The 17,097-nt window shown below is 42.8% G+C and overlaps 1 protein-coding gene across 1 annotated transcript in view; it reads left to right on the top strand.

Annotated features, from left to right (window-relative positions):
- Positions 1-10,548: 10,548 nt before the first annotated feature.
- The window catches only part of PLXDC2 (plexin domain containing 2), a 256,169-nt gene continuing 249,620 nt past the window's right edge, over positions 10,549-17,097 (top strand). The window contains exon 1 of the mRNA XM_036401732.2: positions 10,549-11,357. Coding sequence (XP_036257625.1) covers positions 11,249-11,357 — 109 coding nt within the window. The 5' untranslated portion in view covers positions 10,549-11,248. The remainder of the gene's footprint in view (positions 11,358-17,097) is intronic.

Below are 17,097 nucleotides of genomic sequence, written 5' to 3'. Positions count from 1 at the left end.
ACTAGATAAAACTGCTTTGCCTGGTATCAGGGTGGACTTCTAAAATTGATTTTCAGGAGGAATTTTTTCTTCAATCATACAAGCTAAAATATTCTACAATTGTTGCAGTGAACTAGTATAGACAATTAAAAATCAGGAGGCCCAAGTCAGTTGCATATGTTTGGGGTTTTTTCTGCCTAGACTGTAACTTGCCCTTATTTTATACACCCTGGCTTAGTTTTCTAATTTTGTGGCAAAATTACTTAGCAGTGTTGAACCCAGAGTATAATGTGACTGACTAGCCAAGGTCCTCTCCTTGTAATCCTGCATATTTAACTCCCATTCAGACCAATTTAACTGAACTTACAAGGAATGCAGATAAAATGGGAAGGTAAGACTTTCTATTGGTGTTTCAATGACTGAAAGAAACAGTATTAAGCTACACACATTGGAATGAGTCACTGTTAGTGTTGGACAAAATTCTGAATTTAGAAAAATATGCTGTTCTGTTGTTATCTTTCCAAAGCAAAATAAACAAATGAAAAAAATGCAGATGTATCCAAAATCTCAAATTATAATTAAAAAGAAAAAAAAGAAAAAAGCAGATGGTCTTTTTATCCTGGTTTTGTCTGGGACAGAGTTAATTTTCTTTTTAGTAGCTGGTAAAAGGCAGTGCTTTTTTGAATTCTGTATGAGAACAATGTAGATAACAAACTAATGTTTTAGCTGTTTTTAAGTAGTGCTTACCCTAAATCAAGGACTTTTCAGTGTCTCATGTATGGTAGCTGGGAGGGGCACAAAAAGCTGTGAGGGAGCACAGCCATGACAGCTGCCCTGGACTCACCAAAGGGATATTCCACACCACAAATATCATGCCCAGTATATAAACTGGGGAATTGTCTGGGAGGAGCTGGTCACTGTTCAGGGATGAGCTGGGTATAGGTGAGCAATCGTATTGTGCTTCACTTGTTTCTCCTGGATTCTATTATTCTATTATTCTCTCTTCCTCTCCTTATCGTTATTATTATTATTGTTGTTGTTGAGGTTATTATTATTGCCACTGTTGCTATTATTATCACTATTATCTTCATTATTATAATTACTGTTTCAATTATTAAAGTATATCAACCCACGAGGTTCACCTTTTCTTTCTGATTCTTCTCCCCTTCAGGAATGTGTTAGGGGCAGTCAATAAGTGGCTGTGTGGTACTTAATTGCTAACTGGGATTAAAACACAACACCTTGAAAAACATTTGGACAAAACAATTACTATTACTGTCAAACCTCAAAAAACAATTCACTTGAATGATAAAGTGTAAGTCCTGAAGTATATTTGACATAAACTTATTTACACAGCCTACAGTTTATAACTTTCTTGCTTCAAAGCACCATTCTTCATGAGCACAAAGAAAAAGAAACAAGGGAAATGAAAAAAAAAAGCAGAAAGAAATGGATGATGGATTAGATGGATTATAAAAAAAATAAGTTTATTTTTCAACACATATTTTGACTTGTGACACTGATTGACCTGCATCTTTTAGATATATTCCTCTACATGTGGAAATTTATAGCTGCAAAAATACCTAATAAGATTACCATAAAACCCTGAGACTGTGTGCAAAGGTATTAGCTTTATAGACTGCTTATTTTATTACTGAAAGGAACATAAGGGAATTGTTTCTTTTGCATCATCTGCTTATTTGATATTGCTAAAGAGCTACTTGTTGCCAGCACAGCAGCATGGTTTGAGGAGAAACTGAGTTATGACTTCATGAGTTATACAGATTTCAGCTAACTTTATCATGTGTCATCTGTCCTTAAAAGTTCACTGAGTTCTTCCAAATTTAAAATTTATCCTCTTTATTTCCTTTTGTTTCCTAGGATTCAAACATTGCCAGCTTTAGGTGCTCTTTTAATTTTAAAAAACCTTTGGTTTACAATCTTCATATACACAATATGTCTTCTTTATGCAGGATTCATTTTGCATATAATGCCTACACCAATAATATATATAAAATGTATTATTGGTGTTAGCAGAGCAACTTTGACAGCTGCAGTTGGGAAACTCAGATCAGACTTCATGGTGAAGCATAAAACTGAAATCTCAGAAAAATCTTATATTTACTGAATAGATAGATAGATAGATCTAACTTGTATGGTTTTACTACCTACTTATTTTTGAAATCCAGTCTGAACTGGTGACACAACCATACTGGAAATATCTTTGCAAACTTATTTCTTCATTATTATGTAAATGAAATAGATGCAACAAACTTAAATTGTAACCAAGCCTTAAAATACAGCCATAAAATTATCCTCAAAAGTAAGAACTCCTGTTGATTTGATGACATTTCACTTAGTAGCATCTTAGAAACACTACTGCAAAACTGATTTTTCAGATCACAGGAAATAAGACTGTTCAAAATCAATGTTAGAAGACAGAGAGTTTGACAAAGTAGTCCACAAAACTTTCCTGAATCAAGCTTAAAATCACAGTTTGACAATAATAACCTCAGCTTTCCACATGAGCAGGTATTCTGGCCTGGACAATTGACTACAAGAACAAAGAAGAATACCATGGTATGGGTTTTTCTGAAGATATCAACAGTGTGTCATTGACAAAGGTTTATTATATTTACAACTTATATTTACTTTAACCTTTGTTAAAAATTTTGTATTGAACTAGATAAATTTTCTGAGATTCATTAACTTTTCTGAGTTCTTTAGCATCCAAAGAGTTTGTTCTGGGATTCTGTGTTGGCAATAGCATCTTGTTAGGCTTCCCAGAGAGAAAAAGTACTTCTGATTTATCAGAAGCACCTGAGATAATTTTAAACTCCACAACAGATTAATAAGAAAATCAGAAGTTTTACTCAACCAAAAGGAAAAGTTTTAGGTTCCTAATTACAAAACTGGAAAGCACCTAATACAGTTCTGAATCACATGACCAGAAATTTTTTCCATACCTGCTTCAGTGACATGGTTGATGAGAGGCAGCCTTGGCACATAAACATCTTCAGTTTCCATGGCTGGCTTTGAGGATGCTGACTAAGGTGAAATCTCCTTCCCTTCTCTTTTCAGATCTCTTCTCCTAAGTCTATTGTCTTGTGAGACTAAGATAGCTCTTCATTCGTTATGATTATGATAACTCAGTTTTCTCATCCCCTGTTCAATACATAGTATGAAGTAAATCAGCAATGTTGGACATTTCTCAGCCTTGTTTCTGGGATTTAAAGTGTTCTTCAATGAGCATTAATTAAATAGGCTTTCTCTAAGTGTTAACATTTTCAAGACTCTTAAATTATAAGTATTAGCTGCAAATGCATGTTATCAAACTCCTTAATCTCTAGGTCAATGCTAAAGTCTATACAAAGACCATATGTGACCTAGTACATCTGTTAGATTTATTACTGTTAAGGAAAGCAGGTTTTTATCCTGACCACCTTATCATCCTGCATCTTTCAAAAGTAGTAGATACTTGCTGTGCCATGAAACAAAGCAGTGTAAATAGGTTCATCCTGAAGTAAACATGGTAAGCGTGCTGAATTGTTGCAGTTGAGTTTAAAAGAGGATGTAATCATCTCTTTCCACTGTCTAGACATTTGAAAGGGTTGTCAGGACTACAGCTACAGCTTACCAAGCATCTGCTTTTGCTCTGCAGGGAGAGCTAAATCTTTGAGATCAAAGTCTCACAATAAACACTTATCTGGGGTGGATTTCTGACATGAAGAATCATCAAATAAGTGCTACCCTTCACCGGACAGTTGCTTACCATTTCTCATTAGGCACACAGCCAAGCTCCATGGTGCAAGTGGAACCCAGGAAAAATCATATCTTAATGTTTATATAGAGGTTAAGGTGTTCAAGGGTAGTTTGGAGCAACATTCAGGGACAAATTACGGGGAAGTCTTACTGGAGAGAAGGGTGGCAGCTCTTAGAGAGCAAAACTTACTGAGTGGGGGAAGCCTGTTGGCTGGCAGATGGGTATGCCTGTCTTTGACTAAATAATTCTTGTGTTTCTTGCAGACAGGAATCACTACAGAAACCTTTTCAACCTATGATAACTAAGAAAGGACCACTTCAAAACAAGATAAAAGGAGACATTTATCTGCCTTAGCATCAATCTGCTCCTGGAGAGTTCTTCCCTTCTTAAAAAGAGTTCCCTGGCAAAGGAAGTATTGCCACAGTGGCTGAATTGAAGTAAACTTGCTAGGTTATACTTTTCTTTGAAGATATATCCATTCCTTAAGCCTGCAATCAGTACAAGTAACAGTGGCATTTTGAACATCAGTTGTGCATTCCTACACACTGAATGTTGACAGTGACTTTTAAGATCCATCACAACACACAGGAAATATGCTAAGGTGAACCTAAGACAGCACAGCTTCTAAGTAATTGTATTTCTTATTTCTTCATAGCGAGATCAGCTCTGTACTGAATGTGATTCAGCTCAGTTCAATGGAATCACTGTTAAAAAGAATGTTTCTGACACACTCCATTCCCTGCCTGCACAGGCTGTGGCCTCTGTGGTCAGTTTTATTGGCCAGTTCCCTGCTTGCCCACCTCAGGGTAGTGAATCTCTGGAATCTCTGTGCTGGGGATGCTGGCACTCTTCTGAAGCCGGTCTCAGGGTTTCATCATCAGATACGACAGCTGTGCCTAGAGACATCAGCCCCTATAGCAGGGAGGAAGCCAAAGTTCTGTGCTCCTTAGTCCTCACATTTAAGGGAGACAGTTATTTCGTTCAAGAGTTGAATTGAAGAAAAAGAGTCATATCTGAGCTGCATTTTAGACATATTGCACACTCTTGATGCCCATAATGGACCCAGCTGGAGCAATCCTAGCAACAGAGGTCTTCCTGAGCACAAACTGCTAGAGAAATCTGTGGTGTGGCTTCATGTGCAATCTGCTGGATGTGCAGCAGATTGTTATGCTGCTGGGGCCACTGCACAAAAATGTGGTAGATGTTTTCAATACTTAACTCCCAAACTTTGGCTACTTGTTGCAGCTGTCCCTTTCCCCCACCCCCACAACCATCATTAACACCAGGCATTGACCCTCTACAGGTCAGTGTCACAGCTACTCCTGGGTCAGCTGTCTCAGCTAAGCACTTGTTAAGATCATTCTAGCTTTAAAGTTTGCCTAGGCTTCCTGACCTAAAACCTAATCCCAAGCCAATTACTTTTTCTAACACCAGTCCTAAACCCAGTCTGCCTTCCCCTGCTGTGCTCAGCAGCAGATTTCTTTCTTTGGTCTCAAATGATTAAAAACGTTAACTCTACTCACAACTGTATAGGCCACAGTAATTGCTCAGGCCCTCCTACCAGCTCCAGATCAGAAGTAAGAAAGGGCTTAGTGAAGAATAGCTTGGCATGCTTCTGCAGATTCTAGTAAAGATTGCTTTCTTGGAAAATGTGGCCACTGAAAAAGTATGTTTGAGGTTGATTTGGTTTTAATTGCAGCTGAAAATTTTTGTTCTTAGTTTTATTGACTACTTCAGTGACTACTAGTACCAGCATGCCCACTAAGAAATAGATCCATTCTGAATATAATCCTGTGCTGAGCCCCACTACCTTGGCTAAATGAGAACTAATTATTTGCTCTGCCACCATTCCCACTTTCCCTCTAGCAATCCATGAAAAAAGGCTTGGGTCCTGTGCATGTAAGGTTCATCACACAAAAGTCTGCATCCATATACAAATAAGGTTTTCATCACAGCAATAATGTCACTGACAAAATTGGTTTTTTTCTTCTCTCACTTTCATTTCCATGCTTGCTTTCTCTTCTGTGTCACCCTTTAGCCTCTTTCAGTTCTCTTGTGGGTTTACTGTGGCCTGCTGACCAGTGCTATACTGAAATATTAACTTCTCTGTTAAACTTGGCCATGCCAGAAGTGTTCAGGAAACCTTCTGGTTCCTCTAGTCCTGGGTCCATAGTTTGGAACTGGAACTGTACCAGACATAAGTCGAGTAAGGGCCACGAGCACAGCCTTTTCCTGGGTTGCAGAGATGGGGTGTGTGACTGGGAACTCCTAGGCCCTGTTTTGGGGTTTGCTGCCTTGTGGCTTTCTAAGTTGAGTAACATCCTCATAGTTGCTGATCACAAGCAGGTGAAGGCATTGCTTGGTGCAGCATTTGCCTGTGTCAGTGTTGTTGCAAAGGCAGACTCATTGAAAGAATAACTTTGAAGCATTTTGAGTTCAAATAATTGATCTTTAGCTGGAAGTTTTTGGTTTCTCATTCTGGAAGTATGTTCCATTTCAAAACTGATTCCATTCTTTTAAAATTGTTTCAGAGTTCAAATAAATATCAAAACTGTTTTGAACTAAACTTTTTGTTTAACCTCAAACTCTATTATTTTTTCATGCTGCTTGCTTGCTGAAATGTTCCTCTTTAATTTTTCCTCTCCTCAAAATTTCCAGTGAACCACTTTATCAGAGTGTGAGATAATGAGACAGAGTTCTGCTTTCCACATCACAAAGTGTCTACCACTCCATGAATCTGAACTCTCTTTACCCCGAAAAGAAACTCTCCCTAACCATGCATCGTGGCACAGGCCAAAGGCAGTGCATGTGGGAGGTTTGCAGTCCTGCTGTCCTAGAGATAAGCAGAAAGCTCTGCTGAACAAAGCTGAACTGGCATCAACCACACAGATCTTAGAGCCACACTATGGACAGATTCTAATTAGGCACAATTATGCAAACTCATGTATTTGCATACAGCACCTCACAGAGTTACAGGGGATCTAGCAGAAGCCTACTGGATGTGACTTAACCAGAAAGGGAACCTCAGGGCTTTTCCCAGAAAATAAAGCTGAGTGATGAGACTTGAGGCTCTTCAAGCCAGAGGAAAAGGGAAAGAAGCAAAGGCCTGATTAAAAGTGCAGCTTCTCTGAAAAGTTGCTGTATTTCCCTGTTTAACAAGGAAACTGCCTCTCTGCCTCATGCTTAACATCTGAGTTTTGCAGTGCCCTTTAGTGATTCAACTAAAATGCTGTGCTTCTCCTTTGAACTGGCAAAATCAAAGGCGGCTGCCAGCTGGGCAGCACTCGAAGTTCACAGCTCTAACACCTCCTTTTGACAATACTAAGCCTAATGCCTCAGCCAAATTCCCAATAGCTACACAAATCACCTTCCTGAGCCCTAACCAGCACAGAGCTCCAAAGGGAGGGAGGTGAATCTCAGTGGCAAACTGCCCCCCGGGATTAAAGGCCATGTGCAGCTTCAATGTGTGATACTCAACATCAACCTGTGGACTATCTGCTCCATAAGGATCCCATAATCCATTTTGTCCCTGTGGGGACTTCTCCTGGCAGATCAGGAGTATTTATGGCTCCAAAATTAATTACCTAGATCTTTTTCTCTCTGCAGTTGGGAAAGTAGGTTATTTGATAGACATCACTCAGTTACAGCAGAAAATACCGGTGGCTGTAGTCTGTCTATTAATATGCAGACACAATCCCCTGCAGAATGACAGCAAATGCAAGTTCACCAAACAGGAAAACTCTTTTTTTTCTTCTTGGAAGAGAATACAGATATATTCTCTCTCTCATGAATGCTGCAACTATTTCTACCAGTTTCTTTTTCCCGAATTAAGGAGAGATATCCTCCCCTGACTCCTCAAATGCAAAAGCAGTTATTGATCCAGGCTAGCACTGGAGTGCAGTTGAGAAGTGCCTCTCTTATATCTATCAAAGCAGAATAGCTGGGAACATGTTAAAATAGACAAGGAAATGTTAAAAACTCTGTTTTTTCAGAATCAGTAATGCAATAAGGATGTAAGTGAGAGCAGGCACTTGCAAGCAGTATGACAGTAGAACACAATGAACAGAGAGAATGTTCCCATCCTTTTTTCCTGAGTGATTGATCTTATAAATAGGGATGGATTACACAGGAAGAGAAATTATAACACCATATTCTTGACTGGTGAAAGTGGAAATGTTCTCATTGATTTCTATGGAACCACTGCACAGTTCATGCCACTGTAAGATATATACCTCAGAGAGGTGAGATAATGTGCAACCGAGGTGATGGTAAAAGCACATAAGAGTAATGAATACTTATCACAGGCACTGTGTTCCAAGTAAAAACAGCTCATCACTTGAGATACTTTCAAGAAGTTGTTCTTTCAGTTTTACTTATGCTTTGTAAGTAACAACAAATGCATAAACTTTTGTGTTATGAATGCCTTTCTAGCAATGACATGTTGTCATTAATCACTAAAAAATTGATTATTAACTTTCATCTCAGGCTTTTTCTCAGTGCAATAAAAAGGCTTGCCTGTACTTTTACACAAAATTATACCAAGGTAAGCTATGTTCTTATTCTGTTTTGTAGCACAAGAAGCACAATGGATACAGCCTTCTTTGGAGGATGCAGTTTGTTTTTTTCTGTGGAGAAAAAGAGGTATTGAATGCTGTGATTCTGTGCTAACCTTGCAGCAGGCACACTGCAAAACTGTCCCACAACTACACAGAACACAGAAAATTAGGACTGTGGGACCTAGTACGTTGCTGACACTTTTATCTGCAACTGCACACTTCAGCTGTCTCTTGCTAGTCCTTCCCTTTCTTCAGCATGCAGTTTCTGTAGTGTATCTATGGAAGAATTTAAATCTGAAACTATAGGAATAAGAAGGAAAGAACAAAATAAAAAAAAATTTTGTCCTCATTTAGACTTTTCTATATTATACATAAGGGGCTTGACAAATTATTACTTATTTAGCAACATGTAAACTTTTTTCTCAAATCATTCAAATCTTTTGTATTTTAAGATTTACTATAACTTTAGAATAATCTCATCTTTATTATTACTTTTAAAAAAGGATAAAAGGAGAACAGACCTTATTGTTCTTATTCTCAGCTAATAATTTTGCTGAAAAACAGCAGAAAGAGTGGTCAGCCCTTCTTTAAGACTATCTCCCTACCCTTTCTAGTAAAGGCCAAAAGCTCAACAATCCGCTCAGCAACTTCAGCAATACTTTGGGTGATCTGAGCAACCTGATCAACTGTCAAGGAAAATGTATTCCAATAGCATGAAGAAACCTCTATCTTACATTTTAAGAAGCAGCAATAGCTTTAACACTAACTTGACCAAATCTGCACAAAAGTCTGTGGCATAATCCAGATCACCTGGTATACAAGGTAGTAACACTCCCTGAATCCCCACAGATTTCAGCAAGGCTAGGATTTAATTCCTGATGCATAAAATCTCCAGTATTTTCTCTTATACAGACAATATAGGATATATTTTCTGCAGTTATTTTTAGCAATACTTGGATGGCTTTGGTATGTGCTTGGATACCTTAGGGTATGTGCAAGAAGCTTGAAACTAGAAAGGCCCACTATAAACTCAAATATAAACCTTATTGATAATACCCTCCAGTATCATATTTTAATATACATTGAAAACATTGAGAAAATTTCTGCTTATACTTCAAATATACTTCTTAAACCCACGGATATTATGCTTTGATTTACACATAAACATATCAATGATTAAAGAGCAAGACACTTACAATGGACCTGATGAATTCTTAATCTCAGGAGCAGCAGTAAATTAAAGAAAAACACGGTCTTGTTACTGGTTGTTCTTTTGTGATTAACTATTAGTTATCTGCTATGTTTGACATTCCATAGACCTATTTATTTGATTAATTTAATTGTCGCCCTAATTAATTTAATTATTTGGTAGCAAGTGCTGAGAGGCTGGCGCATTCATGGTTCTCTACATGTTGCTCAGCTGATTACCAGCTCCACAGTTTGCTGAACTGGTAAAAAGCCGCCGCCCGGTCCCGGGTGTCCCTTTCGCTTGTCTGGGTTTGATTGATGTGCCCTCTGCTCGCTTCTGTCTCCGAGCCGTCGTTCACAGATTAATGGAGGGGATGGGATTATTCACGGTGCGTTTAATCAAGCATGAAGATAAATTTTTTTGGAAGGGGAGAACCCTCCCAGTCATTGCACTTTTGAAGTGATGAGTGTACTTAAACAACTCCTTGGTTTGCGAAAATAAATAGAAAATAAAAGGGAGGGGGTGGAGGGGTGTGGGTGTGTGTGAAGGGAGGCTGCTTTACCCGAAAACACAGGGAAATACTGGGGGAGAGCGGGAGCAGGACGGATTCAGGGGGGTTGGGCGTTATTGCAGTTGTCATCCGCGAAACTGACGCACGTTTACACGGCAACTTTCGAACAAGCGGGCGGCGTTGGGCCGGGCTCGCCCCGTCCCGCGGAGCGCGGGGCTCCGGCCGGGCCCGGGGGTCTCCGCGCCGCCCGCCGTCCTTCCCCCGCCCTCGCCGAGCAGCGCAGGCTGCCTCAGTCCGGGCAGCCACCCGCCCCGCTCGGAGCCGTGCCGGGGCCAGGTGCCCGGCCCGGCAGCGCCTCCCGGGACCGCCGTGCGGAGCGCGGCCCCGCCGGCAGCGGCGGGAGAGCCGGGGAAGCCCCGGCGCCTGCGCCCCACCGCGCTCTGCGGAGGGGGCGGGGGGCAGAGCGAGGCGGCGGCCGGGACCGGCCTCAGGCGAGCCCCCTGCCCGCACTTGCGCGGCGGGGGCGGCGGCAGCGCTGCGGGCCGGGGGAGCGCCCGCCCCACGCCGCTGCCCTCGGCCCCGCACCAGCGCCGCCGGCCTCGGAAACCGCCCCGAAAAAGAGAGAGAGAGAGAGAGAGAACTTGTTCGTCCGTCCCCGCCTGCCTCCCCGCCGCCCGCGCATCCTCTCCCGCGGCGCATCCGCCCGCCCTCCGGGTCCTGCTCCCCCCGTACTCGGGGCCGGTCCGCTGGCTCCGGCTGGAACGTTTCCCCGCTGGTTCCCTCGGAGGGGTTTAGTCGGTAGCGGTACACCGAGGAGAGGCTCCCTCCCTCAGGCATCCTGTCTCACCCTGCGGGGGAAGGGAGCTGGGTGGGGGCAAGCCAGGAAGGGAGGATCTCAGTGGCTCTCCTAAAATCTATCTGCAGGCTGCGAGGAGGGAAGAGTTTGGCACTTCGCAGCGAGGCTGGGCTTGTTTTCCCTAGCGGTGATGCCGCTGGACTGAGAGCGGCGCGGCCGCGCGAGTTCGGGGGACGGAGCCCCCCCCGCCTCCTTCCAGCGCCCCCCAGACCCGGTGCAGCGCCCTCAGCCCCGCGGCTCGTCCCTGCCGCCCCACTGTATGAGCGCTGCTCCGAGCACAGGGCGGCTCGGCGCCTGCTAGGGCTGCTCTCCGCCGCCCCCCGGACTTCCCCAGCACCGACGAGGAGCGGCGCGCACCCCGCACCCGGAGAGTTGTCTCGGCAGGCTCCGTGCTATGGCGAGGCTGCGGAGGAGCAAACTAGCCGCCGGATTTCTATTACTTTTCCAGTGCCTGAGCGAGCGCTGCCAGCTCGCCGGCGGGGAGACGCCGAGGCAGAGCCGCGGTAAGCGAGGCCGGTACCTGCCGGGCGGGGCCGGCCCGGGTTCTCCGCCGAGCCCGGGGCAGCGCGGCCGGGGCGGGGTCGGGCCGGGGTCGGGGGCCGGGCCGGCTCCGCAGCCCCCGCGGTGTGGGCTCTGCCGGCCGCTCCACGGGCCCGTACTCGGGGAGGGCAAACGCCGTTCGGGGCTGGCTCCCCCTCCTCCCGAGAGAGGCCCGGGGTCCCGGCGTCTCATCCTTCCCTACCCTGGTTTCTCCGGAAAGAGCCCTCTATGACTTCATTTCTTATTTTAACGAGAATTCGGGACTTTCCTCTTTTAATGAATCTGCCCCGCGATCACTGGGAGCCGGTGCTGTTCCCCTCCCCAGCCCTCCGCGGGGTCCCCGGAGTCTCCTTCCCAGCCGCGTATGAGACGTGAGGGTCTCACCTCGAGAACCGGGAAGGGAGGGACGGAGCCCCCCGAGTCCCCGGGAGAGGCGCCCCGACTGCCTCCCCCGCCCGCCCTCCCTCCCTCCCTCCCTCCCGCGCCGGGGGCCCCCAGCTCTCCCGGCAGCGAGCCGTGGAGGGATAGCAAAGTTTCCCTGCAGATCCTGCCTGGGAGAGCTAGCGGGCACTCTCCTCCCCCGCGGAAGTCAGTAGCTTGCAGCCTTCCCTGGAAACTGGGCGTTGAGAGAAGGAGAAAGATAAAGGAAGAAGCCCCAGGCGCTGTGGGACCTGTTCCTTAGGAGCGAGAGGCTCTGTTGACTAACTTTGCTTGTCAAGTGTCAGGGTGCCCCTGTCAGTCCTTCTCGGAGACACCTGTTAATGCGTGACACACAGCACCTGTAGTGCTTGCTCTTGGGCCACTGTTTCCCTCAGCATGGGGTTCCCTTTGGATCACTAAAGCCTTCTGTATCCTGCATTCCTGTGCTGTGGAGGGGAAAGCTGTTAAAGGAAATCTTGGCACATCGGCGGATAGTGAGAAAGGTCGTGGGGTTTGTGTGTCAGGGGACCTTTCTGCAGCAGATTCTGGCTTACAGGTATTTTCAAAAGCTGTGCCTGTGTAGTAGAAATACCAGCTAGATTAATAATAGATGGAACACGCCTACCAGCTTCCCTGGTGCACCAGAACTGCCCCTTCCTCCTTTCCTTAAAGGTTTGATACAAGTGTGAAAAGTTTCGTGTAACTGACCCGAACAAGAGAGACTGGGTCGTTTTATTGAATGTCCAGCGAGATTATGCACTAGACAGAGCAGGAGTTTCCCGGGCAGGGGCCCGCCACTGAGTTTTGGAATTGCTAAACGACGGGGTAGCTCAGCAGGTTGCTGGGGCTCACATGTCACTTGGGGCCAAAGGGAAAAGCCGGGAGGAGAGTTTTCATGTACTGCTGCAAACCCCATGTTGCTACACTCAGGGCTGTAGGCAACAGATGTTGGTGTTTGTTAATGTTAGTTATAAGGGGGGAAAAAGTGTAGTGGTGATATCAGAAAAAGAGAATTGCAATCTTGTGTGGTAGTGGACTGAACTCATGAAGTTTATTATCTTTCAGCCAATGTATGCAGCCAATAAAATATTAGTGCTGACTAAATGAAGTATAATATATCAGTGGGCAAATAAACACCACACAACCCTGATTTAGGCTATTAAGTTGTAGTAGTCATCAGTTTCTGTACCAGGAGGTGCTAAATAGAAGGTTTACCAGTGGATTGCTTATTCATAAATCATTTGATAATGTCTTGTGTCTTCCTGAATGTGTTATGAAGTAGGAAGGAGTTTATGATCAGGCAAATATTTTGATATTTAATACATTCTGAGAAAATATAGCAAGTAGTTGTTTTCTTCAAGTAGCAAGATGGGCAATCTGAAGTCAGTTTTGACATCTAGATATTTATAACTTTGGCATCTTTTCCATAGTTTTTGATTTAAGAAAAAACTATGTTATTACAATAATAATGAAATGTTGTTTTCAAAATCTGAGTTTTATTTCCTTGTTTGTTTGTTTGTAATGCTGTAGCTATTTGTGGAAAGGAAAAAACCGGCAATGATAGACTGTGTCCAATCAGTGAGAAGAGAAAAAAACATGTAAAGCCAGAAATTCAACTTCAGGTTTTGTGAGTCAAAATGAAACAAGTGAAGTTTCAAGGTTTTACTTTATTTAGCACCTATTGTATCCCTTTGGCTCAGCTCAGATAAAACCTTTAAAGAATTAAAGAATAAATATTTAAGGTAGCCGCAAATTCTTAAGGGGATGCTGCTTTTACCTTTTTGTCAAATACTCAGTAACAAACCCTCTAATTGAAATGAATGGAATAACAGTATCAAGAAATGGAAACATATAGTAAGCCCGGGCAGAGCTGGATTCAGGGAGGATTTCTGAGGATGCTACCAAAGGGATACACTCTGATTTCAGCAGACGTGGGAAAAAAAATGCAAAGGCGTTTTTTTGCCAGCTCATTAGTATTATCTTACCGCAGAAAATCAAGTCGGACCAATCCAAGTGAAATAATTTTCTAGGCATGCCGGAACTTACCTGGCTGCCCCTGGGGGTTTCCAAGCCCGGACTTCGTGCCCGGCTGAGGCTGCGCTGGCCGGAGCGGGGCTGTGCCCGCCAGAGGGCGCAGCGGCGGCCGCGCACGGCCCGGCTCCCTTCCTGCATCATCCATCCATCCATCCATCCATCCATCCATCCATCCATCCATCCATCCATCCATCCATCCATCCATCCATCCATCCATCCATCCGTCCGCTCCTGGGCCTGTGCAAAACTTCCCTTTTGATGAGAAAAATGCTAAAATCCAGGATGGATGTTCTTAAACGCGAGGTTTGTGTCTATGTGTGTTTTACAGTACCCAAACTGAGTATGACATTAATTAAGTAAAGTGAAACAGTCTCTTGACTGACAACTGTTTCGTCCAGTTGTGTAAGTGAGGGCTCACTGTTGAAGTGCTGCCACAAAGTCTTGAAAGTGTTACAGTCTTTTGCAAATGTCATCAGTCAGAATTGGGAGGCTGTTATTGTAATTTTTATTACAATATGTCAAATTATGTTCCAGAATCCTGATATAATTTATAATCATTGGACTTCTGCAGTCTCCAGACATCAGCATTCAGAGGAGGGGTAAAATTATTTTTATAGGATAAATTGCTATTAGGAGTGTTTATCTATCATTTATCTACTGCTGAAATAGTAGCATTTTGATATTGCCTGAATTTTACTCTATTTAAAAAAAAAATCTATAATTGAGACCAAACTTTCATCATTAAACTTTAGGACCTTTAGCTTTTATCTTAGAAGTAGCAAAATAAATACAAGATTAAACAACATGTATATCAGGTATATTTTCTCTGCTTGCATTTAAGTTGTTGGGGTTTTTTTGTACTTGATATGTAAACAAGAACTATTGGGTTAGAGATTCCTAGTGACATTTGAGAGCAAATCCTATTTCCACATCATATATATTTCACTAAGATTTCTCTCTAAAGTTGTAATCTCTTTTTTCAACTTTCTGCTTCTTCCTGCTTCTTCCTGCTTCTTCCTCTTTTTTTTTTTTTTTTTTTGTGGTTTTTGTCTTTGTCATTTCCTCTGAAAAAGTGGTTTGAAATACTGCTTGTAAAAAGTGGATAAATTAAGACTATAGTGAGGTTGACTTCGGTCTTAAATTCAGCTTTTCAGAAACTCATTTCCACAGTAAGATCAATACTCATAGTTCATTGAAAGTTTAAAAATCCCTTGGGAAAAAGTGTTTTTGTTTGGCTCTGAATATTCCTGTTCAGAGTTTATATCCTCATACAGGTACCTAAACTCAAGCAAATACTTGACTCAGATGTTAGCTTTTGTCTGACATGTAACTTGGAGCTGATGATAAATAACAGGGGAATTATCTCTCTACACTGTAAACAAATGTAGTTGAATGAAGAGAAGGTCTTTATAATTTGGAATAGTTATTTGTCTGGTGAAAAATTTATTAGCAGCACATACAGGCCATTTAGAGCAAAATCTTTTGACATATACTGCCTTACTGAATACCAGATTCCTCAAAAAATGAAGTTTAGGAGGGCTGTTTCCTTTCAAGGAAGAGACTCCTGAGACCGTGAAGGAGGTAGATGAAGAAATGCATAATGTCAGGTGATGAGAGACTTCCTGAGCAGAATAGTCACAGACCTCAGTATTTTTCATTAAGGACTTTTTGGCAAATTTTGGTGGAGCAGTGCTGCAGGTCTCCACACATGCACAGACCTCAGGAGATGGAGCTTTGGACCTGAAACTTGTGTTTCCTGCAGGACTGCTATGCAGTGGTGCCTGGAAAGTTGCTTTGCTTTGAAGTACACCAAATACAGCTATCACATGCTCTGTTGAATCCTACTGGTTTTTCTCCACAAAGGAGATAAAAATTTCATATTAGGATAAATAAAAATAAAAGCATCATTTGACCCTGCTTTTTATAAAAGTCACTGTGGTTTCATTGGACTGTGTGAATTACTGCACAGTTCTCCTGCTTGGAACTCTTAAAAGCCCTGGAAAAAAGAAATCTCTGTAACATCTCCAGTTTCAAAACTTACCAAGGCTGCAGTCTGTTAGTCTGAGAACACAGCTGGAGTCACTGGTATTTTACATTCCCAGTGTGGTTCATGCTTCCTAAGAAAAACGGATACCAATGGAATTTAAGGCGGCCTTGGTTAAAGTGATCTCTCCTAAGGACTCTCTACAGAGGGAACAAAGGTAATTTGATGAAAGCATTTATGATCCAGTACAATGAAATGCTGCAAGCTTGCCAGCAGTGTGGAATTATATCCAACTTTTAGGTTTGATGAGGACTGAGCTGGGAGTGTTAATGCGGTGCAATTGGCAAATGCTGTATTTACTAAACTGGAGCATTGCATAATCACAGCAGGAACAAGAAGAACCTATGAGTTTGCTTTCTATGGAGAAGTATGCAGAGAGGCCATGCAAAGTACACATGAGGATTGTTTTTGGTTGTGGCTTCTCACAAATGAGCATAAAACATTGCCCTAAAGTAACATCTATGAGTGCTGGGTGCTGTGTCTCATCATGGAACACTTCCTCCACTTTGTCCTCTTCTCTTTCATCCAACCAATAAACTTAACTTCAGTTAGCACTCCTTGCACTCAACATTGAGCAATCAGTTGTGCTAAGTGTTTGGGTTTGAAAGAGCTTGTGTAACCTGTTCATGTCCCTCAACCAAAGGGCAGTGTGTTAGAGTGTGTTTCTGGGCTGGATTTGACCCAACCTTCTGAAACAGGCAAATGGAGCAGGTTCTGAGGCCAGATCCAGGGTCAGGCATGGTGCTTGAGTTGAACACAGTTTCAAAAGTAGCATCTAGATGGGATGATCCATCAAGAGAAATGTAAGGATTGATATGAAGGTAGGTACAAGACATCACAAGAATGACACCTGTGCTCAACTCAACAATGATAAGATCCCAAGAGTTATATTTTCTTCAGTTTCAAGCACTGCACTTTCAGAAACATATGGACTAATTGAGGACTGTCATGTGAAGAAAAAAGGAAAGAACACTGCTCTAGAGAATAAAACTAAGAGATGACAGGGTAACAATCTTAAGGTGTGTAAAAGGCTTCCACAGAGAAGGAACTTGTCTTCAGCAGCAACTAATGACTGAAATTGCAGTAAAGCAGATTCCCATATGATAAGGCTAGAGGAACAGATTATCTATGAGTATTCTTCATCACTGAAACAGGTTAGATAAACATATGTCCAAAATGTCATTCCATCAAAAAAGACAGCTGTT

The sequence above is a fragment of the Molothrus ater genome, chromosome 1 (genome assembly GCF_012460135.2).
Source record: "Molothrus ater isolate BHLD 08-10-18 breed brown headed cowbird chromosome 1, BPBGC_Mater_1.1, whole genome shotgun sequence".
Classification (NCBI taxonomy): domain Eukaryota; kingdom Metazoa; phylum Chordata; class Aves; order Passeriformes; family Icteridae; genus Molothrus; species Molothrus ater.
This window is presented reverse-complemented; position numbering and strand designations above follow the sequence as displayed.